The following is a 25,097-nucleotide window of genomic DNA, read 5'->3' on the forward strand; positions in this document are numbered from 1 at the left end:
CTAGCATACCACTAATTATCATCCCAACTTAACATGTCAATTTGACCAATAACTAAAAGAGCAGATCAGTTTCCAAATCTGAAGTACATAAATCCTGTAGTGAATGATGACATGTATGCGTCACTAATGGCACCCTGTTCCTTACTACTGTTGACCAGAGCCCTATTGCTCTGCTATATACAGGGACTAGGGTGCTGTTTGGGAGGCAACAATGGTTGTTATTTGCTACAGTACAGAAAGCACTATATTTTGTGACAATCTCCATTGGTGTTCCAGCTATTTAAATTGGTCCTCCTTCCTATTGGAGAGAATTTACCTTACAAGAATGATTCCTTACCACATTTTTTCTTCTTCTCAAATGAACTGTTCCATTGCCTTCTTACAGTGTGTAGCCTCAAAAGCCCTATTTATACCTGCCGCTTACATGCATTCTTCGTCCTGATCTTCTCCAGTCTTGCCAGTTTACACTTACAAGATCTGATCAAAATTAGTTCACAACGAGTCTTTTAATCATCTACACATGTCTAAAAATGTGGGCACAATCAAAATGAGTCAAGATTAGGACAAAGGGCGCATGTTAAAACCAGGTATAAAGTGGCTGAAGAGCAGTGTGGTCCTCGTCCTGCCAGTATGCATCCCAAATGCCACTATAAGCTCTGGTCAAAAGTAGTGCACTATATAGCGATTAGGGTGCCATTTGTGACACAAAACTAGAGTTATCTCAGAGCTGAGGGGTTTGCATTTTTCTTAACCACAAGCTGCTGCGACTGTGAATGGTGAATAGACTAGGGACCACAACACACAAACTAGCATGGAGAAATGCCCTTTTTAAGATGAAAGAAAACCAAAGAGCATTTAATGATTCCTTTGAACTAATAGCTGCACACACACACACATACACACGTTTGGGGTCACTTAGAAATGTCCTTGTTTTTGAAAGAAAAGCAATTTTTTTGTCCATTAAAATAACATCAAATTGATCAGAAATACAGTGTAGACGTTGGTAATGTTGTAAATGACTATTGTAGCTGAAAACGGCTGATTTTGAATGGAATATCTACATAGGCGTACAGAGGCCCATTATCAGCAACCATCACTCCGGTGTTCCAATGGCACATTGTGTTAGCTAATCCAAGTTTATAATTTTAAAAGGCTAATTGATCATTAGAAACATTTTGCATCATGGTTTCATGCACAGCTGAAAACGGTTGGCTGTTAAAGGAAGAATAACAGGCCTTCTTTAGACTAGTGAGTATCTGGAACATCAGCATTTCTTGTGGTTCTGATTAAGGCTCAAAATGTCAAAAACAAAGTATTTTTCTGAAACTCGTCAGTCTTTCCTGTTCTGAGAATGGAAGCTATTCTAGTGCGAGAAATTGCAAGAAACTGAAGATATCGTATAACGCTGTGTTATTACCCCTTCACAGAACAGCACAAACTGGTCTCTAACCAGAATAGAAAGAGGAGTGGGAGCCTCCGTGCACAATCTGAGCAAAGGACCAAGTATCATTAGAGTGTCTAGTTGAGGACACAGAGCCTCGTCACATAGATCCTTCAATGCCAGCTTCATTAATAGTACCTCCCGTTGTGTGTCGTTTGGGTTGGTCTTTCTGCTGTTTCTTGTTTGGTTTTGTTTTTTTTTTTCTATGTTTGGTGGTTTTTGTTGTTGTTGTGTTCTTCTTGGTGGGGGCGGGGTTTTGGTTGTGTGGTTTGGGGGCGGCTGTTGGTGGATGGGGGGTTGGGAGTTGGTGGTTGTGTGTGTGTGGTTGGTGTTTTTTTCTTTTGTTTGGGTGTGGTTGTTTGTGGTGTGTTTTCTGTTGTGTTCGTTTTGCTTGTGTTTTGTTGTGTCCGTATGCTTCTGCTGCGTGATGGTTCCTTCTTTGTGTTGCGTTTACACGTTGTGGTGGTGTGTGCTGTGCCCTTGCTTTACTGTGTGTCTGCCCATGGTGTTTTTGTGATATTCGTTTTCGTGATGTTTTTTGTATGGTCTCGAAAACACCAGTCTCAACGTCAACAGTGAGACGCGCTGGCAGATGCGGCTTCTAGGCAGAGTTGCTCTGTCTTAATCTTTTCTTTTTATTGGCCAGTCTGAGATATGGCTTTTTCTTTGCAACTCTGCCTAGAAGGCCAGCATCCTGATGGTTGCTGATAATGGGCCTCTGTACGCCTATGTAGATATTCCATTCAAAATCAGCCGTTTCCAGCTACAATAGTCATTTACAACATCAACAATGTCTGCAATGTATTTCTGATTCAAGTTGATGTTATTTTAATGGACAAAAAGAAATGGCTTTTCTTTCAAAAACAAGGACATTTCTAAGTGACCCCAAACCTTCAACGGTAGTATATTATATAATATATATATATAATATATATATATATATATATATATATATAATATATACACTGCTCAAAAAATAAAGGGGAACACTTAAACAACACAGTAACTTCCAAGTCAATCACACTTCTGTGAAATCAAACTGTCCACTTCGGAAGCAACACTGATTGACAATAAATTTCACATGCTGTGTGCAAATGGATAGACAAAAGGTGGAATTATAGGCAATTAGCAAGACACCCAATAAAGGAATGGTTCTGCAGGTGTGACCACAGACGACTTCTCAGTTCCTATGCTTCCTGGCTGATGTTTTGGTCACTTTTGAATGCTGGCGGTGCTTTCACTCTAGTGGTAGCATGAGACGGAGTCTACAACCACACAAGTGGCTCAGGTAGTGCAGTTCATCCAGGATGGCACATCAATGCGAGCTGTGGCAAAACAGGTTTGCTGTGTCTGTCAGCGTAGTGTCCAGAGCATGGAGGCGCTACACGAGAGACAGGCCAGTACATCAGGAGACGTGGAGGGGCCGTAGGAGGCAACAACACCAGCAGCAGGACCGCTCATCTGCCTTTGTGCAAGGAGGTGCACTGCCAGAGCCCTGCAAAATGACCTCCCAGCGGCCACAAATGTGCATGTGTCTGCTCAAATGGTCAGAAACAGACTCCATGAGGTGGTATGAGGGCGGACGTCCACAGGTGGGTTTGTGCTTACAGCCCAACACGTGCAGGACGTTTGGCATTTGCCAGAGAACACAAAGATTGGCAAATTCGCCACTGGGCCCCTGTGCTCTCACAGATTACAGGTTCACACTGAGCACATGAGCACATGTGACAGACGTGACAGAGTCTGGAGACGCCGTGGAAACGTTCTGCTGCCTGACAACATCCTCCAGCATGACCGGTTTGGCGTGGGTCAGTCATGGTGTGGGTGGCATTTCTTTGTGGGGCCGCACAGTCCATCATGCTCGCCAGAGGAGCTTGACTGCCATTAGGTACCGAGATGAGATCATCTAGACCCCTTGTGAGACCATATGCTGACACATGCACATTGTGGCCTGCTGGAGTCATTTTTGCGAGGCTCTGGCAGTGCACTCTTGCACAAAGGCGAGGTAGCGGGTCCTGCTGCTGGGTTGTTGCCTCCTACCTCCTCCACGTCTCCTGATGTAGTCGTGCCTGTCTCCTGGTAGCGGCCTCCATGCCCTGGACATACGCTGACAGACAAGCAACTTTTTGCCACAGCTTTGCATTGATGTGCCATCCTGGATGAACTGCACTACCTGAGCCACTTGTGTGGGTTGTAGACTCCGTCTCATGCTACTACTAGAGTGAAAGCCCGCCAGCTTCAAAAGTGACCAAAACATCAGCCAGGAAGCATAGGAACTGAGAAGTGGTCTGTGGTCACACCTGCAGAACCACTCCTTTTTGGGGGTGTCTGTATTGTCCTATAATTTCCACTTTTGTCTATGCCATTTGCACAACAGCATGTGAAATTTATTGTCAATCAGTGTTGCTTCCTAAGTGGACAGTTTTTGATTTCACAGAAGTGTGATTGACTTGGAGTTACATTGTGTTGTTTAAGTGTTTCTTTATTTTTTTGAGAGTGATACTAATAATATATATATATATATATATATATATATAATTTAAAGCTATTGCATACAACTGCATTGATTGTCAATGTTTTTTTTTAATGTGAAGTAGTTGCTGCCTTCATCCATTTACTAAGACAAACGTGTATTTGATTTAGTCCAATCCTATGTCTGACCATTAAGGAGGGCATGACCTGTCTTAATGTACAACATTGAACTCACAGTAAGAGGGACTGCTGTCCCAGAAAGCCTGGTATGAGATTCTCAGATCTACACCAATTCAATCATTCAATGACTCTCTTACTTCAAAGGTAACATTAAAGTCTTCCATCACACTAACCATGCGGACTCAATAAACAGGAGTAGGTGTAGATTCTATTAAGCCATTAAGATAAAAATACTTTCCTCTGAGAAGCAAATGTTTGGGAAAGCAGCTCTCTCTTATTGTGAGGCATGACACGGACTTCCTCTTCAAATCATGAGCTGGGTCGTGTTCAATAGGTACAAAATGGAAGAAAATGTATTGAAATGTGGAAATACTATCTTAGACTTGTCCAATAAGAAGGGCTTGTTTTTGCTTTCTGTTCAAAAACGTTTTGCTACGGTGTGACTTAATGAACACAACCCAGGTTAACCCTCTTCCCTCGGGAATGGTCAAGTATGGGGATGCACAGAGTAAGTACAAGGACTTAACTATGTGGCTTAATGTGTCTAACATTAATGATCTATGCAGAAGATGTTATTTGACTTCTGATAAATGACCACAGATAAATACCAAATGTGAACTGGTTCCACTATCTAACATGTTGCCTATTTGTCTTATAAAAGAGTTTGTATCAATCTTTTATTTTCTTCCCATTTGTGATTAAAAAAAACCCACTAAACTGTCATAAAAACACACATGAAAAAGAACAAACATTCCACTGTCAAGCGGCTTTATTGGTTTGTTGTTCCGGATCCCATATTTTAAGAGGTTGACATTGTACACGTGTCACAATATTTCAGCACGGTGCGCAGTATAAGGCCAGAATTCAATCCGATTGTGCTTTGTCAGCTATGCGCCATTTAAAGGCCGATTGAGCCAACATATGCAGCATTAACCGTGAATGCGAACCTGGGAACATTGTCTTTAAAAGGTGCATTGCTGACAAAGTGTGATCAGATTGAATCCCGGCCCCAGAGAGCAGCAATAGTAGGCTGGTTATATGGTGTATCAAGAACTAATGACATGAACAGATGTACGAATACATAAAAGTTTCAGTCATCATTTCTTCTGATTGTTTTAGTTTTGTTGATTCAATTGACAAAGCAGCCCTTTTAGTGAGAAATAAAACACTACAGCAATAAAAACAACGTAAAATATATTTGATGAGTTAAGTTAACAGGATTTTTTTGCAATCTTTTAATTTATGTACAATAGAAAACCTTACATTTCTGGATAGAAATATCTTTGGTCACTGTAAATTAAGCAAAGATTTCAGGTATGTGCATGTTCTTCCTCTTTGTACTTTTTGAAACAAACATACATTTCTTCATGTTGAGAAAAATTACATATCATATAAATGTCATTTTTTTCAAATTCGCTCACACTGACCATCAGAAAACTGCCACCAAGTGAGCTGTAAAACACACCATCTTTTTTTCAGCTAGGGAAAAATCAACACATTTTCTACACACATATTATACAATTGATTCTCGTACAAGGCTAAACATGATCATAAATAAAAGCACTGTCGTCCTTCACTTCGCTCTGAAATGTAACAAAAAACGAAAGGACAGAAAACAAAAACAAACAAGACATTCTAATGCAGACAATTCCATGGGAATAAACAACAAAAACTGAATAATCTAATGTCTTTTCCCTAAGAAATATTAAACTATCCCCTTAGGCAGCATTCTAGTAATCTCAATTAACAGATAGACCAACATCCCCACTCTTAGCCATTTTGTGTTCTCAATCCACCTCATCAACACATTACTTTTGTTCCTTATCATGAGAAAATACAAATGTTCCCATAATTGATGTAGGCCCCGTTTGCAACCATACAGAAAACTTTTTCCCCCCAGCATGCTCAACTGGAGGTTGTATTTTGGAATTGTTTTTAATATCGGTCTTTGCATGTACATTGAATGATTGATTAATCTTTTGTTACACAAAGATAAATAAACACATTTTTCTAAACTAATCCAAATCATTTAGTTAGATTTATTGCACCCATTACTAAAATAGTTGTTCTAGTTTAAATGGCTTAGGTAGTCTCCTAACACTGTTCTTAACCCTTACAGTCATTATGAATGGGTGAATAATGTAATTGTTGGATATCAAAATAGGAATTACCTTTGCAAGCCAGCATGAGGTTACTTGCAGGTAGGGTTGCAAAATTCTGGTAAATTTCCAAAGTTTTTCAAAAATCCCGGTTGGAAGACTCGTGAAAATCCTTCAACCAGGAGGTTTGGCGAATTTTGGGACAGTTACCGTCATTTTGCAATCCTACTTGCAGGATTGATTTGGCCTTTAAACCATGAGTTTCAGGCGCTTGCATTAGGGTAAAGCTAGGCCTCAAAATAAGGCCTTATGAGATATGTAATGTATTGTCATAGAGTTTAATTATAATGATAACATGCGCCTATTAACTCACTTGGTGAAGGCCACAGGACTGAAAATGAACGAATTCAACAACCATGTCTCTGTCACTAACAAATCTAGTCATGGGTGGTAACGCTACAATTCACTCGAAAAGGCAAGGAACACTGGAAAATAATATTGGAGTCAAGGTTTTTTTTCGGGGCGTTACTTAACATTTTCAAGCTGATACAACTCAAGTCTGGACACCCTACAGGATCACAGTGTTTGAGTAATGACTACAAAATCACTAAGTAACTGTACTTGGATATATTAAGTGCAAGAGGTTTCCTCAAAAAAATTGAAGTAATGACAGCACATTGGGCTTTACAGTGTACATAGGACCATAGACAATATAAAACAGCATGTCAGTGGCACTTCTTTAACTGTAGTGCAATAAGGTATTTAGTTCATACTCCTGTGTAGACTGTACTGATTACTGTTTGTTGCTTTGATTTTAGGCTATGTTAAACTACACGTATGATAGACATGGCATAATAAGGATTTTTTTGTCCTGTCATCTTGTAATCTCTTGTGATTGTTTTGATACCATTTTCAATGCACTGCATGTAAAAATCCAGCCTCTGGCACATAAAATAAACCAAAAATGTAAGATTGCCAAATTGTTTCATACCAAATATATGCTCAAATGAATTAGTCATTATTCTGTATAGTGCTTAGAGAAGAGGGACAATTGAAAGCTGCTAATTGTGCTGTATTTATAAAAGCCATACCCTGCACCATAAAAATTACAAGAATCAAGTTAAATAGCAAAATGAACTGATGTTACTTCACTTTACTAATCAAGATATGTTGTATTGTCCAGTGCATTTAAGGAATAGAGGAACATTAAAATATGGTAATAGTATACCATATCAACTGAAATAAGACAAAACAAACGTGAAAAATAACAGTCACTCGAGTCATTACAGTGGGCTTACACCAGGTGTAACGCTACAGGTATAACACCATCATATAGTACTTTTTTGTTATCCCTTTAACTTTAAATTGAATATACAGCTGTAAGTACTACTGTATAACGGCATGTAAGTACTATATAATTGCATTACTATATCTATTCCATTATAGTTACTATGGAATAATGCCCTGACCAACTTTGAAGCTAAGAGAGTATCTGAAACTGAGAAGTCCCTATTCACTTCAGCAGGTCTACATTATGGCTGTTCACAATTATTGTTTCCACATGGACAGACACAACATTTACAGTAGGGATCAAGGGGAATTCAACATAATCTCTAGCTCGTCACAGGGGATTTAAAGGCATTAAACGTCATAATAAATTGAACAAAAACATATCTTTACTTTAAATATTCATATTCACTGAGACAATCAATCTTGTTCCCTCCATCACCAGTAAGATGTTCTTTTTTAGATAATATATTAGTCCTTACTAAAATACATAATTATGAAAATCATCAAAAAAGTTTGAACTACAATCTACATCAAGCATTGTCACTACTAGACTGCCTGTCACTTTACTGTACTGTGAAATAGTCTTAGAGGCATCTTCATTTCAGTCACATCGCATCTACAAAATCATCAACATCTAATATCCCCCCCAAAATTATATTTCGAGGCCTAACTGAGGCAAAACCTTTTAGAGCACCCTGATGTTATCCTCACAAATAATCCTGATAGGTATCAGTCTGGTGTTTTCTGTAATGACCTTAGTGATCACTGTTTTACAGCCTGTGTTCGTAATGGCTGCTCAGTGAAACGACCTGTCCTGTCGCTTGATAAAAAACTTGAATGAGCAAGCATTCCTCCATGAACTGTCCTCTGTAAAATGGTATAGAATCAGCTTGATCCCCTCTGTCGAAGACGCTTCAACCTTTTAAAATATTTTCAGTGGTATTGTTAAACAAACCCCCATAAAGAAAATGAGAATTAAAAACAGGTTCAGCCCCTGGTTCGACCGTGATCTTGCAGAGTTACTCCACCTCAAGAATTGCATTTGGCGAAAGGCTCAGCACACACATACTCAGGCTGACTGGCTCTCGTTCAGGCAAATGAGAAATAAGTGCACTCAAGCTATCTGGAAGGCCAAAGTTAGTTACTTCAAGGAGCAGTTCTCTCTCTGTGGGTCAAACTCCAAGAAGTTCTGGAAAATGGTTAAAGACCTGGAGACTAAACCCTCCTCCTCACAGCTGCCCATGTCCCTTAAAGTTGATGATGTGGTTGTTACTGACAAGAAGCACATGGCTGAGCTCTTTAATCACCACTTCATTAAGTCAGGATTCCTATTAGACTCAGCCATGCCTCCTTGCCCGTCCAACATTTCCTCATCTCCCATCCCTTCTAATGCGACTATCCCTGATGCTTCTCCCTCTTTTTCCCCTGCCCCGCAACAAAGTTTCTCCCTGCAGGCAGTCACTGAGTCCGAGGTGCTAAAGGAGCTCCTGAAACTTGACCCCCAAAAAACATCTGGGTCAGATGGTTTAGACCCTTTCTTCTTTAAGGTTCTGCCCATATCATCGGCAAGCCTCTCTCTCCTTTCTGGGGAGGTTCCCATTGCTTGGAAGGCAGCCAAGGTTCATCCTTTACTTAAAGGGGGAGATCAAGCTGATATAGGCCTATTTCTATTTTGCTTTGTTTATCGAAAGTGTTGGAAAAACGTGTCAATAATCAACTGACTGGCTTTCTTGATGTCTATAGTATTCTCTCATGTATGCAATCTGGTTTCCGCTCAGGTTATTGATGTGTCACTGCACCCTTAAAAGGTCTTCAATGATGTCACCATTGCGCTTGACTCTAAGCAATGTTGTGCTGCTATTTTTATTGACTTGGACAAAGCTTTTGATACGGTAGACCATTCCATTCTTGTGGGCCGGCTAAGGCGTATCGGTGTCTCTGAGGGGTCTTTGGCCTGGTTTGCTAACTACCTCAGAGTGAGGTGTATAAAGTCAGAAAATCTGCTGTCTCAGCCACTGCCTGTCACCAAGGGAGTAGTCCAAGGCTCAATCCTATGCCCCACACTCTTCTCAATTTACATCAACAACATAGCTCAGGCAGTAGGAAGCTCTCTCATCCATTTATATGCAGATGATACAGCCATATACTCAGCTGGCCCCTTCCCGGATTTTGTGTTAAATGCTCTACAACAAAGCTTTCTTAGTGTCCAACAAGCTTTCTCTACCCTTAACCTTGTTCCGAACACCTTCAAAACAAAGGTCATGTGGTTTGGTAAGAAGAATGCCCCTCTCCCCACAGGTGTGATTACTACCTCTGAGGGTTTAAAGCTTGAGGTAGTCACCTCATACAAGTACTTGGAAGTATGGCTAGACAGTACATGATCCTTCTCTCAGCACATATCAAAGCTGCAGGCTAAAGTTAAATCTAGACTTGGTTTCCTCTCCTCTTTCACCCCAGCTGCCAAACTAACCCTGATTCAGATGACCATCCTACCCATGCTAGATTACAGAGACATAATTTATAGATCGGCAGTTGAGGGTGCTCTCGAGTGGCTAGATGTTGTTTACCATTCGGCCATCAGATTTGCCACCAATGCTCCTTATAGGACACATCACTGCACTCTATACTCCTCTGTAAACTGGTCATCTCTGTATACCCATCGCAAGACCCACTGGTTGATGCTTATTTATAAAACCCTCTTAGGCCTCACTCCCCCTATCTGAGATCTCTACTGCAGCCCTCATCCTCCACATGCAACACCCGTTCTGCCAGTCACACTCTGTTAAAGGTCCCAAAAGCACACACATCCCTGGGTCGCTCGTCTTTTCAGTTCGCTACAGCTATCGACTGGAACGAGCTGCAACAAACACTCAAACTGGACAGCTTTATCTCAATCTCTTAATTTAAAAACTCAAATCATGGACACTCTTACTGACAGTTGTGGCTGCTTTGCGTGATGTATTGTGGTCTCTACGTTCTTGCCCTTTGTGCTGTTGTCTGTGCCCAGTAATGTTTGTACCATGTTTTGTGCTGCTACCATGTTGTGATCATGTGTCGCTACCATGCTATGTTGTTGTCTAAGGTCTCTCTTTATGTAGTGTTGTGTTGTCTCTCTTGTCGTGATGTGTGTTTTGTCCTATATTTATTTTTATTTTTTTAATCCCAGCCCCCATCCCCGCAGAAGGCCTTTTGCCTTTTGGTAGGCCGCCATTATAAATAAGAATTTGTTCTTAACTGACTTGCCTATTTAAATAAAATTAAAGTAAAAAATCCCAGTTTACTAGATATGGAGCTTTCACCAGGAAAGAACTACACGTTAACAACAATCTGCTGTAAAAAATGAATTGAAATACTGCATTGTTACATTGAGTAGTGTTGAATCATTGGACATGTCATAAAAATGTTAACTGAAAAAGGGTTTGATGAAAATGTAGGTGATTCATATACTGTAAGGTCTGAGAATGTTGCAAACCTTGCACGACAACACTAGGAAACTGAACATCCTCATTTTACAATCCCGGTGAGGGGAATAAAGTATTCATTTTAGAATAGGTGGTAATTCATAAAGAAGCACTGGCACCTCACCGTGATCAGCTAGCTACTCTTGAGGTATGGCTTCTTCTGATTTTGCTTACAGCTTACTGGCATCTCCTTCATTAATTCGATAAAGAAAAGTGCAATCAATGGCTTATTTTTCCCCTTTTCTGATAGTAGCCTTACTTGGCACACACCTTTCCAGTATTCTGATGGTACTGTCTGGAGTACTAAAGGGCAAAGTGGTGTGTCAGGAGGACATCGAGAACCTAAACTCTGGAGTTCTCCCTGTGTGCATCCCAAATGGCACCCTATTCCCTTTATAGTGCACTATTGGCACCCTATTCCCTTTATAGTGCACTATTGGCACCCTATTCCCTTTATATTGCACTATTGGCATCCTATTACCTTTAAATAGGATGCCATTTGGGACTGTCTTAATGTGACACAAACCGTGCCATGACTGGGATTGAAGACTGTTCAGAGAGAGGAGAGAAAGAACGTATAGAGAACATTAAGACTTTCCAAATGTAATTTCAATGCCTTTCCTATCCTCAGACTTTCAAAGGACGAAGGTTAGTATTGTTTTCATTGATTATATCTAGCAATTTCATGAACAGTCATTGACAATGGGCCACTGTCTTGTCTGTTCCAAAACTAACATTAAAATAAATTCTAGGTTGTAGAAATGTGTTTAAACTAGACAGATAAGGTATTGTGGTTCAAATCCTTCTTTCAGGCATTTATAATACATAGACATTTTTCACTGCATTTTGTTTTAAGAATCAACATAACATTTGTTCAAAAGTATCACACATTTCCCTGACTTTGATGTGGTTAATGTGATTGTTTCCTAAACAACTTTCCTGACTTTTCCTTGATGATTTTCCAAGGATCAAATCCTATTCCCTTTATAGAGCACTACTTTTGACCTGGGCTGATAGACACAGCCCCAGGCAGATAACCTTTCAGTCAGTCAGTCAGCCACCCACCCAGCCAGCCACCCACCCACCCAGTCAGCCCATCAAAAGTAGTGCACTATGTAGGGAATAGGGTGTCATCTGGTACACAGCCCCAGGCAGAGGACCTTGCAGTCAGTAAGTCAGTCACCCAACCAGTCAGTCAGTCAGCCACACAGTCAGTCAGTCAGTCAGTTCCGCACACACAGGATAAATCCAGCTAGCAGAGGGATGAGGTTTAACAATAGAAGCCACAGAGTTACCACTAAGCTGGAGGAACTGGAGCATGGGTCTGGAAGAGAGGCAAAACACTTCCTTAATACCAAAAGGTCTATATAATGTATCTAGTTATATAAAGTATATATGTGTGTGCATGAATATGGAAGGTAGGAAAGACAGGCATGGGAACTCACCAATAGGAACTCTCCTGGTACTATTGAGGGGAGGCAGCTGTTGTGGTGGAGGGCAGGCGCTACAGAAGTCTGAGCAGGCAGGACAGACGAGAACCCCGTTGTAGACCCAGTCATTAACACGCACACTAACTCTCAGCAGCTGACCGGTATACACACACTGAAACTCAGTATCCTGCACCCATACTGTCAGACCCTGGGTAGAGCAAGACATCTGGAAACAACCACAATATAACATTTAAGTATTTGTTTTTTGTATGGGTTACTTTAAATATCTGCCTGTCACACATCTATAACAGGGTTACATATTTGTTAACCCAAAACACATAAATTAGACTGAGAATTTGTGATTCTGTAAGATCATATGATAAAAGGATGAGACTTAAAGGTGGTAAACATTATTAAGAAGACTCCCACAGTACATAGCTTGCAAAATATGGAAAAGTGACAAAACATAGATTGCAGAGATGCTGAAATGGAGATATCTATTTTATTATTTACATATTCTGCATTACCTTATAACAGCCACTTCCCCAGTCAGGGTAGGTCATGCGCCTGGTACACTGCTCCATGATGAAGGCTGTCTTCTGGTACAAACACACAGAGTCTGGACCATACTGCTCAGCTCCATAGTTCCTCCACCAATCTGGAAGCAGTGTCAGATAGCCTACTCGTAAGTAGGGTTGCAAAATGACGGAACATTTCCCAGAAACACAATTTTTAGGTTTTCCATAAATCCCAGTTGGAAGATTCCCAGAATTGGGAGGGTATAAGCAGAGAGGGAACATGGAACACTCCAACAGGGAATCATCCAACTGGGAATCCTCCAGCTGGGGTTTCTGGAAAACCTGGGAATGTTGTGAATGTTTCCGGAATTTTGCAGACCTTCTAGTAAGTGAACAGTCTCAGAGTACATTATCCAAGGCCCAGCGGGGTCTGAGGCACCAAGAGGCAAGAACAATGCAAGAAGGAAATGGATATTACCGGGTTGGTTCTCCTGGACCCTGCAGTAGGAGTTGCGTTGGTACTCTCCACTCAGGTGCCAGCTGAACTCCTGGCTGAAGGGACAGTAGTCAGCGATCTCCACAGCTCCACCGTAGGAGGCAATGTCCCTCACAGAGACATCAGGGATATGGTCAAAGTACTGCAGGAGGGGAAGTGGACAAGATTTACTGTATGGACTATGCAGGTCACAAGTAGTCAACAACATCTTTAAATAAAGACCATTTTAAATGTGTGTTTTGTTCGTTTTTGTTGCCTTTTTTTGTTTGCAAGTGTTTAGTAAATCGTTGAGTGTCATACACTTGCAATATTTATGTTTGTCTTCTAATCCTCTGTAGTGGTCCAATAGGTTTCTGACACAGACTCTTGCTAGCATCATGTGGTTATCACTGGGTGTATTGTCATAGCCTCGATTTCTAGACTTCGTGACTTTGAAGGATGGCATTGTGAGACTAGTATTTTACCTGGTAGTCCAGGGGTAGGTCCTGAGGGTACTTCTGCAGGTTGCAGACAGCCACAGCCAGCTGGTCCTGCCTGCAGGTTAGCTGGAGGGGTGTGGCCCGCACCGTGTCACAGTAAGGGGTCACCACTTTACGACTGAAAAACAATAACACACCGAGGGTTGGATCAGGTAGAGCTACAGTTTGTCATTTAAATGTTTTTATTGTGTTTTTTTACAGTTTGTTACAATTTCTAATAGAGTTTCTAAGGCTTGATGTTTGTGTTGACAGAAATGTTGACATATGAGACAGGGTGCGTTGTCTGGTGCTACTTTAAATTTGTTTAGAGGCATGCCATGTGACTAGACGTTTAGATGTTTCAGCCTGTTGTGTACAATAAGAAACCTTAACTCTGATTAGATACCTCCTTACCTCTGACGTTGCCTTTCAATCCAGAACTTACAGCTTTTCATCACAAAGTCACAGCCCAGGCCCTTGCCCCAGTCCAGCCTCTCTGCCATGCTGTAGTTGGCTCTGTACCAACTACATAGGAGACAAAGATTACCCGAACACATTGTACATCAAGTCAGGTAAACTCTTGAACTTCAATACAAATCATATGTCAAAGTCTTAAACTTTCAATCATGCCAATGCTCAAGAAAAAAGAGCCAAGTTGTTTAATAGTCAAAGCTCTTGAAATTACATAAAATGTAAAAGTCATTATTTTCTTATATTCCATATATTTTCTGGAAACAGTCAGCAACCTTACCCTGTGTCTTCCATGATGGCCAAGGTGATCCTAGAAAACACTCTGTTTTGTGTGTGCGATCCAGTCATTGCTTCGTTCTGTTATCAATACAAACAGGAGAATCATCCAAGTATCATATATAGATTAATAATGAACCTATATGAGCATATAAATGCTGACGATGAGTAGTGAACTATAGCTAAATAAGAAATACAGAATTCACAATAGTTATACAGACTATGAAACTGAGTAAAAGGGTATGGTGTGGTTAGGTCTATATCAGGAATTCCATTACAGACATCAGTTCTACTAGGCTGAGTAAAGATACACCACAAACGTAGGCTACACATATTGTACAGAAAGGAATCATTTCAGAGAACAGTAAAAACTAAGCACAGTACAATGCCATCAATTTTCAGCCCTCCTTTTACCTCTAGTAGCCTCTTCTCCCAGTGGTTCAGCTCAGTACCCATCCCTCCCTGGTTCTCCAGCTCCATACCCTCCAGAATGGGACAGCCAAAGTGTCTCCTCGCTTCCTCCTGCCAACACATGCAGGGATACAGGACATAAACATTAACCACATTACAGGACAGGACACTACAGGGCAGCGCAGCGCAGCACAACAGAACAAAATAGCATAACACCACACAGAACAGCCCAGCATAGCCTCTACAAAGGGGACATGCTGTATCTACCCATGACAAATGCATGTAAATACATAATTCAATGGTGAGGAGGTTAAAAAGAGGATTCTTACCACAACACGAGGCGTCACTAGAAGATGCACTTCATGACGGACCATCACTCCACCACGGATGTCCCATAATCGATTCACTCTACGAATCACTGCATCACTCCATTGATACAGACCTAAACTATAATAGAAAGCAAAAATAGTCTTAAATGTTAACAAAATGAATGAGAAAATACAATTCACAACAGAAAAACAATTACAATATCATCTAAGCCTACTGGTTATTACAAACAGCATGATTATAAAAACAAAGTTTGAAGTATACATACCTCTCGTTGAATGCTGGTAGTCCACTTGCAAACCGAGGTGTCAATGGCTTGCCATTATAATCATGATAAAATGCAAACAGCCCTGCTGAAAAACCCTTTTGGACAGATACGTAAAGATTGCATTACTCAATCAATAATGAAATCTGTGTTGGACAGGTTTGATTGATTATCGTATTTATTTAAGTAATTCATGACTAGCTTTGCCCCAATAGGAATATAAAGTAGATTCCAATGCACCCACCAAGGCATGTATGACTTCGTGTTTGACGGTTGACAGCATGCTCTCAAACTCCTGAGGTTGGGTGGATATCATATTGGGGCACAGGTTGGCATATCCAGCAATGGGCCTGAAAAGGTAAAGAGAGTGAAACTGACATTATTCTGATATCATTGGGTTAAAATACCTATTCAGGGGCCAATAACTACCATGTCACCTACCAGACCCAATCACTACCTAGGCAATCTGAAATATCCTAAAATGCTGCCATTCTAAAATATATTCTAAGGGTGTATATAACCAGGTGTGTATAAAGAATAGGGGTGCAATGGTTCCCCAAACCCACTGTTCAGTTTCTGTACAGCAGGAATATTAAATGCTATTTACAATGTTCAGCATTCACAATGTTCCATGCATTGTCTGTTGTGGCCAAATTGTTATGTTGCGCCTCTCAAATTGACTCTGATGCTGCGTTTGTAACCATGTGGAAGGTGGGAATTGACCAGTTATGAATTCGTAAATACTACTTGGATTCATTTGCGTGATTTGAACTCGTTTAGAAACGCTGATTGGCTAATGGCCAACAAGCTGTGGCAACCAAAAACTAAAAGTACAGCTATCATACTTATAAAACTAAATATAGAGTTGAAAAACGACATTAATAGATTGTTTCTTTTAAATAATGTTTTCTTGTTGCATTTACAGTAATAGTTGAAAATGCTGTTAGAGGCCATTTCCTTAGTAGGTGACGTCAGAGGTTACCATGTGGGAGAAGTGGGTGCTCAGGGTGATAGACGAGTTTCCACTAGTACTTACCAGTTTGAGATCCGATCAAGTGGATTTTCCACAGTTGTATGTGGTAAATTCCCACTTCCCACTTGGTTACGAACGCACCATGACACTGTCTCTTTCAGTGCCAGATGCTCACTCATAAAAGGGGGCGTGTCTGTAGCGTGGTACGGCTTCCACTCCGGGGTAATGCGATTGGACAATTAATTGAAAACTTCAGCTTTGGTTGGCTTACATAAAGCGGTTACTACCCGTTTTTTAAAATGGGTGCAAGGAAGATCGTAATGTGGCTCGAGCACTTTCACGAGGTGCTGAAAGAAACCCCCTATTCCCGAGAATGGGCGCAGATCCGCGACTTTAAACAAAAATATTAAAATAACCTACCTACCGCTCTTGTAATTTCTTTGGCCTGGTCAAATCAGCTGCCAAGGGCAGCTTGAATGCAGAGGTGAGAAGACGTGTTGTTTCTTTGCGTTTCCATCTTGCGCCGGTATACTGTGGTGATGTCGGCAAAAATGTGTCAACATATCAGAGGTGTTGGCAGCTGCATATGCTGTTGTCGTTTAGAGTTGGGACATACTGTTAACTTTTTATCCACAACTCTCTGTCCATCGCCGTTGTAATCTACTTGGAAGCAAAAATGTTCCCAAACTGGAGATTTAAATGGAGGACTACTAAACTACATGGAATTGCTTTAATAAGATCATACCAAGGATAATTTAGCTATTTGATTTGGAATTTTAAGACCCCTTGACGTATCAAAAACATATACAGTACCAGTCAAAAGTTTGGACACACCTACTCATTCAAGGGTTCTCTTTATTTTTACTGTTTGCTACATTGTAGAATAATAGTGAAGACATCAAAACAATGAAATAACACATATGGAATCATGTAGTAACCAAAAAAAGTTAACAAAATCCAAATATATTTTATATTCTTCAACCTAGCCACCCTTTGCCTTGACAGCTTCGCACACCTAGCATTCTCATTACCAGCTTCATGAGGAAGTCACCTGTAATGCATTTCAAGTAACAGGTGTGCCCTGTTAATTTGTGGATTTTTTTTCCTTCTTAATGCGTTTGAGCCAATCAATTGTGATGACGTGATGTGACTAATTAAACGTCGTAGGTAATTATTCGATAAACAGCAGTAATCACATTAATGATCCTCAATTAACTCATTAGGAATTTGGGGCAACACGGGAAAAGTTGTTTACCGAGTTACTATCCTCCCAACTTAAACTATAAAGATTATCAAAATAGCTCTTACATCAATAAGTCAATTATTATTTCCTCATATCAGTCTCATTCTGAACGTCGTTGACCATGTAAATCTACACTAACCCTAATTTAAGTGATGAATCAGCGATACACTTAATTATTTATTTGCTAACTAACTAAATCACACAGAAATACATAAAAACACACACACGGTTTGGAAACTACGCTCACCGTAGTCAGAATATTTAGCCCCATAACAACCGCTCATTCAGATTAGAAATGCAACATATATTTACGCGTAGATGTCTCTCTTTTGAAACCACTCAATCAGTCTATGGCGAGTAGTTCGATGTAAGTTTCTGGATGTCCACCAGAAGTCACAATGTCCTTAGTTGTATGCAACTTTGTCTTGGAGTGTTCGTTAGAATAGATACATCAGAGGTGTACCACCCGGTGGTGATGGGGGATCTATTCTTCTCTCCCGTCTTTGGTCAATTGTCCTAGACTACTTTACATGCAGAGCTGCAGACGGTGCATGTTTTGGTCTAGTCTTCATCTTTTTCACTCGTCGAGAGTTTCAGAGGTTCTTACCATTTTCTAGTCTTGGTGATTTAACCATTTCAACGTGTGGACCATGTCCTCACATTCTCTGGTCTGTATTTAAAGTCCTTTTAAGCACTCTGGCCTTGGACGGCGTTCCGTCCTGTTGACACAATGTCTGTGTTCACGTGGGCGTGGTTATTAACTGAGCCCAGGTTTATATGAAAAGCCATCTCATTTAGAAGGCTAAAATCACATTTCTATCTTTTCAAAAGTATTCTTAATCATTTATCTTATACAACATTTAGATGTAAACCTGATAAATAGCATGTGTCCACTTTCAGAGTCACAGTTAATTTTAATAACATCACAAAATAGACATACATTTTCTATATTCCATCCCTCATCATCCCCAACGTTTGAATGTTGAAACATATTGTCCCAGTGTCCGTTTGTTAATGGTGAAGTTTTGGCAAGAGTCTCTACACACAGCACATTCCTTTGTTCAATACTGCAGGGCAAGAGAGAGAAACTTTACGACCGGCGTTAAGTCATAAAACCATCCCAACTCCCCCCTTCCTCTCTAGTGGGAGAAGCGGGGGGAGGGGGTCTGGCAATCTGTCAGCCCTGTGCCAAGCTGTCAGCCCTATGCCAAGCTGATCTCTCCTCACCAAGGAGAGAGTCATGACATTGATGTGACAAGGAAGGGGTCGTACACATAAGATAGCCCTATTTCGTAAAAGACCAAGTCAATATTATGTCAAGAACAGCTCAAATAAGCAAAGAGAAATAACAGTCCATCATTACTTTAAACATGAAGGCCAGTCAATCCAGAAAATCTAAATTCTTCAAGTGCAGTCGCAAAAACCATCAAGCGCTATGATGAATCTAGCTCTCATGAGGACCGCCTCAGGAAAGGAAGACCCAGCGTTACCTCTGCAGAGAATTATAGTTTTGGCAAGTCGGTTAGGACATCTACTTTGTGCATGACACAAGTCATTTTTCCAACAATTGTTTACAGACAGATTATTTCACTTATAATTCAGTCTATCACAATTCCAGTGGGTCAGAAGTTTACATACACTAAGTTGACTGTGCCTTTAAACAGCTTGGAACATTCCAGAAAATTATGTTATGGCTTTAGAAGCTTCATATGCTAATTGACATCATTTGAGTCAATTGGAGGTGTACCTGTGGATGTATTTCAAGGCCTACCTTCAAACTCAATGCCTCTTTGCTTGACATTATGGAAAATCAAAAGAATTCAGACAAGACCTCAGAAAAAAAATGGTAGACCTCCACAAGTCTGGTTCATCCTTGGAAGCAATTTCCAAACACCTGAAGGTACCACGTTCATCTGTACAAACAATAGTACGCAAGTATAAACACCATATGACCACGCAGCCGTCATACCACTCAGGAAGGAGACGCATTCTGTCTCCTATAGATTAACGTAATTTGGTGCGAAAAGTGCAAATCAATCCCAGAACAACAGCAAAGGACCTTGTGAAGATGCTGGAGGAAACGGTTACAAAAGTATCTCGATCCACAGTAAAATGAGTCCTATATCGACATAACCTGAAGGGCCGCTCAGCAAGGAAGATGTCACTGCTCCAAAACCGCCATAAAAAAGCCAGACTACGGTTTGCAACTGCACATGGGAACAAAGATCGTACTTTTTGGAGAAATGTCCTCTGGTCTGATGAAACAAAAATAGAACTGTATGGCCATAATGACCATTGTTATGTTTGGAGGAAAAAGGGGGACGCTTGCAAGCCGAAGAACACCATCCCAACTGTGAAGCAGGGGGGTATCATCATGTTGTGGGGGTGCTTTGCAGCATGAGGGAGGAAAATGATGTGGTTATATTGAAGCAACATCTCAAGACATCAGTCAGGAAGTTAAAGCTTGGTCGCAAATGGCTCTTCCAAATGGACAATGACCCCAAGCATACTTCCAAAGTTGTGGCAAAATGGCTTAAGGACAACAAAGTCAAGGTATTGGAGTGGCCATCACAAAGCCCTGACCTCAAGCCTATAGAAAATTTGTGGGCAGAACTGAAAAAGCGTGTGCAAGCAAGGAGGCCTAGAAACCTGACTCAGTTACAGCAGCTCTGTCAGGAGGAATGGGCCAGAATTCACCCAACTTATTGTGGGAAGCTTGTGGAAGGCTACCTGAAACATTTGACCCAAGTTAAACAATTTAAAGGCAATGCTACCAAATACTAATTGAGTGTATGTAATCCTCTGACCCACTGGGAATGTGATGAAAGAAATAAAAGCTGAAATAAATCATTCTCTACTATTATTCTGACATTTCACAGTCTTAAAATAAAGTGGTGATCCTAACTGACCTAAGACAGGGCATTTTAAGTAGGATTAAATAACAGCAATTGTGAAAAACTGAGTTTAAATGCATTTGGCTGAGGTGTATGTAAACTTCCGACTTCAACTGTATTTCCATATGTGTTATTTTATACACTGATCAAAAAAATAAAGGGAACACTTAAACACAATGTAACTCCAAGTCAATCACACTTCTGTGAAATCAAACTGTCCACTTAGGAAGCAACACTGATTGACAATAAATTTCACATGCTGTTGTGCAAATGGAATAGACAAAAGGTGGAATTATGGCATTAGCAAGACACCCCCAATAAAGGAGTGGTTCTGCAGGTGGTGACCACAGACCACTTCTCAGTTCCTATGCTTCCTGGCTGATGTTTTGGTCACTTTTGAATGCTGGCGGTGCTTTCACTCTAGTGGTAGCATGAGACGGAGCCTACAACCACACAAGTGGCTCAGATAGTGCAGCTCATCCAGGATGGCACATCAATGCGAGCTGTGGCAAGAAGGTTTGCTGTGTCTGTCAGCATAGTGTCCAGAGCATGGAGGCGCTACCAGGAGACAGGCCAGTACATCAGGAGACGTGGAGGAGGCCGTAGGAGGGCAACAACCCAGCAGCAGGACCGCTACCTCCGCCTTTGTGCAAGGAGGAGCAGGTGGAGCACTGCCAGAGCCCTGCAAAATTACCTCCAGCAGGCCACAAATGTGCATGTTTCTGCTCAAACGGTCAGAAACAGACTCCACGAGGGTGGTATGAGGGCCCGACATCCACAGGTGGGGTTTGTGCTTACAGCCGAACACCGTGCAGGACATTTGGCATTTGCCAGAGAACACCAGATTGGCAAAATCGCTACTGGCGCCCTGTACTCTTCACAGATGAAAGCAGGTTCACACTGAGCACATGTGACAGACGTGACAGAGTCTGGAGACGCCGTGGAGAACGTTCTGCTGCCTGCAACATCTCCAGCATGACCGGTTTGGCGGTGGGTCAGTCATGGTGTGGGGTGGCATTTCTTGGGGGCCGCACAGCCTCCATGTGCTTGCCAGAGGTAGCCTGACTGCCATTAGGTACGGAGATGAGATCTCAGACCCCTTGTGAGACATATGCTGGTGCGGTTGCCCTGGGTTCCTCCTAATGCAAGACAATGCTAGACCTCATGTGGCTGGAGTGTGTCAGCAGTTCCTGCAAGAGGAAGGCATTGATGCTATGGACTGCGCCCGCCCGTTCCAAGACCTGAATCCAATTGAGCACATCTGGGACATCATGTCTCGCTCCATCCACCAATGCCACGTTGCACCACAGACTGTCCAGGAGTTGGCGGATGCTTTAGTCCAGGTCTGGGAGGAGATCCTCAGGAGACCATCCGCCACCTCATCAGGAGCATGCCCAGGGGTTGTAGGGAGGTCATACAGGCACGTGTAGTGTGGTTTTCCACTTTAATTTTGAGTGTGACTCCAAATCCAGACCTCCATGGGTTGATAAATTTGATTTACATTGATCATTTTTGTGTGATTTTGTTGTCAGACATTCAACTATGTAAAGAAAAAAGTATTTAATAAGAATATTTCATTCATTCAGATCTAGGATGTGTTATTTTAGTGTTCCCTTTATTTTTTTGAGCAGTGTAGTTCTGATGTCTTCACTGTTATTCTACAATGTATACAATTGTAAAAATAAAAACTCTCGAATGAGTAGGTGTATACAAACTTTTGACTGGTACTGCATTTAAACTCAGTAAAAAAAGAAACGTCCTCTCACTGTCAACTGCATTTATTTTCAGCAAACTTAACATGTGTAAATATTTGTATGAACATAACAAGATTCAACAACAGACATGAACAAGTTCCACAGACATGTGACTAACAGAAATTGAATAATGTGTCCCTGAAAAAAAAGGGGGGGGGGGTGTCAAAATCAAAAGTAACAGTAGCTGGTGTGGCCACCAGCTGCATTAAGTACTGCAGTGCATCTGCTCATGGACTGCACCAGATTTGCCAGTTCTTGCTTTGAGATGTTACCCCACTCTTCCACCAAGGCACCTGCAAGTTCCCGGACATTTCTGGGGGGGAATGGCCCTAGCCCTCACCCTCCGATCCAACAGGTCCCAGACGTGCTCAATGGGATTGAGATCTGGGGTCTTCGCTAGCCATGACAGAACACTAACATTCCTGTCTTGCAAGGAACGAGCAGTATGGCTGGTGGCATTGTCATGCTGGAGGGCCATGTCAGGATGAGCCTGCTGGAAGGGTACCACATGAGGCAGGAGGATGTCTTCCCTGTAACGCACAGAGTTGACATTGCCTGCAATGACCACAAGCTCAGTCCGATGATGCTGTGACACACCACCCCAGACCTCCAAATCGATCCCGCTCCGGAGTACAGGCCTTGGTGTAATTCTCATTCCTTCAACGATAAATGCGAATCCGACCACCACCCCTGCTGAGACAAAACCGCGACTCGTCAGTGAAGAGCACTTTTTGCCAGTCCTGTCTTGTCCAGAGATGGTGGGTTTGTGCCCATAGTTGTTGTTGCCGGTGATGTCTGGTGAGGACCTGCCTTACAACAGGCCTACAAGCCCTCAGTACAGCCTCTCTCAGCCTATTGCAGACAGTCTGTGCACTGATGGAGGGATTGTGTGTTCCTGGTGTAACGCTGGCAGTTGTTGCCATCCTGTACCTGTCCCGCAGGTGTGATGTTCAGATGTACCGATCCTGTGCATGTGTTGTTACACGTGGTCTGCTACTGCGAGGACAAACAGCTGTCCATCCTGTCTCCCTGCAGCGCTGTCTTAGGTGTCTCACAGTACGGACATTGCCAGTTATTGCCCTGGCCACATCTGCAGTCCTCATGCCTCCTTGCAGCATGTTCACGCAGATGAGCAGGGACCCTGGGCATCTTTCTTTTGGTGTTTTTCCAGAGTCAGTAGAAAGGCCTCTTTAGTGTCCTAAGTTTTCATAACTGTGACCTTAAATGCCTACCGTCTGTAAGCTGTTAGTGTCTTAACGACCGTTCCACAGATGCATGTTCAGTAATTCAAATCAAATGTATTTATTTGTCACGTGCGCCGAATACAACAGGTGTAGACCTTACAGTGAAATGCTTACTTACAGGCTCTAACCAATAGTGCGAAAAAAAGGTATGTGTGTGTGTAAGTAAAGAAATAAAACAACAATAAAAAGACATGAAAATAACAGCAGCAAGGCTATATACAGACACTGGTTAGTCAGGCTTATTGAGGTAGTATGTACATGTAGGTATGGTTAAAGTGACTATGCATATATGATGAACAGAGAGTAGCAGGAGCGTAAAAAGAGGGGTTGGCGGGACACAATGCAGATAGCCCAGTTAGCCAATGTGCGGGAGCACTGGTTGGTCGGCCCAATTGAGGTAGTAAGTACATGAATGTATAGTTAAAGTGACTACGCATATATGATAAACAGAGTAGCAGCAGTGTAAAAAGAGGGTTGGGGGGGGGGGGGGGTACACAATGCAAATAGTCCGGGTAGCCATTTGATTACCTGTTCAGGAGTCTTATGGCTTGGGGGTAAAAACTGTTGAGAAGCCTTTTTGTCCTAGACTTGGCACTCCAGTACCGCTTGCCATGCGGTAGTAGAGAGAACAGTCTATGACTGTGGTGGCTGGGGTCTTCGACAACTTTTAGGGCCTTCCTCTGACACCGCCTGGTGTAGAGGTCCTGGATGGCAGGCAGCTTTGCACCAGTGATGTACAGGGCCGTACGCACTACCCTCTGAAGTGCCTTGCGGTCGGAGGCCGAGCAATTGCCGTACCAGGCAGTCAGGATGCTCTCGATGTTGCAGCTGTAGAACCTTTTGAGGATCTGAGGACCCATGCCAAATCTTTTTAGTTTCCTGCGGAGTAATAGGCTTTGTCGTGCCCTCTTCACGACTGTCTTGATGTGTTTGGACCATTCTAGTTTGTTGTTGATGTAGATACCAAGGAACTTGAAGCTCTCAACCTGCTCCACTACAGCCCTGTCGATTAGAATGGGGGCGTGCTCGGTCCTCCTTTTCCTGTAGTCCACAATCATCTCCTTAGTCTTGATTACGTTGAGGGATAGGTTGTTATGCTGGCACCACCCGGCCAGGTCTCTGAACTCCTCCCTATAGGCTGTCTCGTCGTTGTCGGTGATCAGGCCTACCACTGTTGTGTCGTCTGCAAACTTAATGATGGTGTTGGAGTCGTGCCTGGCCACGCAGTTGTGGGTGAACAGGGAGTACAGGAGGGGACTGAGCACGCACCCCTGGGAAGCTCCAGTGTTGAGGATCAGCATGGCAGATGTGTTGCTTCCTATCCTTACCACCTGACGGCTCGTCAGGAAGTCCAGGAACCAGTTGCAGAGGGAGGGGCTAGTCCCAGGATCCTT

The 25,097-nt window shown here is 42.0% G+C and overlaps 1 protein-coding gene across 6 annotated transcripts in view; it reads right to left on the bottom strand.

The window, feature by feature from the left end:
- Window positions 1-25,097, bottom strand: part of LOC111977568 (leishmanolysin-like (metallopeptidase M8 family)) — a 41,851-nt gene that overhangs the window by 2,964 nt on the left and 13,790 nt on the right. For 3 of the 6 annotated variants that reach the window (XM_024007069.2, XM_024007062.2, XM_024007051.2), the window contains exons 7-17: window positions 15,840-15,945; window positions 15,599-15,693; window positions 15,333-15,450; window positions 15,007-15,114; window positions 14,597-14,673; window positions 14,260-14,370; window positions 13,852-13,984; window positions 13,370-13,529; window positions 12,901-13,031; window positions 12,389-12,599; window positions 4,845-12,267 (exon numbers count right to left, since the gene is read on the bottom strand). In XM_024007069.2, the coding sequence (XP_023862837.1) occupies window positions 12,167-12,267; window positions 12,389-12,599; window positions 12,901-13,031; window positions 13,370-13,529; window positions 13,852-13,984; window positions 14,260-14,370; window positions 14,597-14,673; window positions 15,007-15,114; window positions 15,333-15,450; window positions 15,599-15,693; window positions 15,840-15,945 (1,351 nt within the window). In that variant the 3' untranslated portion in view covers window positions 4,845-12,166. Of the gene's footprint in view, window positions 1-4,844; window positions 12,268-12,388; window positions 12,600-12,900; window positions 13,032-13,369; window positions 13,530-13,851; window positions 13,985-14,259; window positions 14,371-14,596; window positions 14,674-15,006; window positions 15,115-15,332; window positions 15,451-15,598; window positions 15,694-15,839; window positions 15,946-25,097 lie in introns of those variants that run through there. The other 3 variants (XM_070448212.1, XM_024147623.2, XR_011481360.1) reach the window with 2 other exon arrangements.

The sequence above is a fragment of the Salvelinus sp. IW2-2015 genome, linkage group LG2 (genome assembly GCF_002910315.2).
Source record: "Salvelinus sp. IW2-2015 linkage group LG2, ASM291031v2, whole genome shotgun sequence".
NCBI lineage: Eukaryota > Metazoa > Chordata > Actinopteri > Salmoniformes > Salmonidae > Salvelinus > Salvelinus sp. IW2-2015.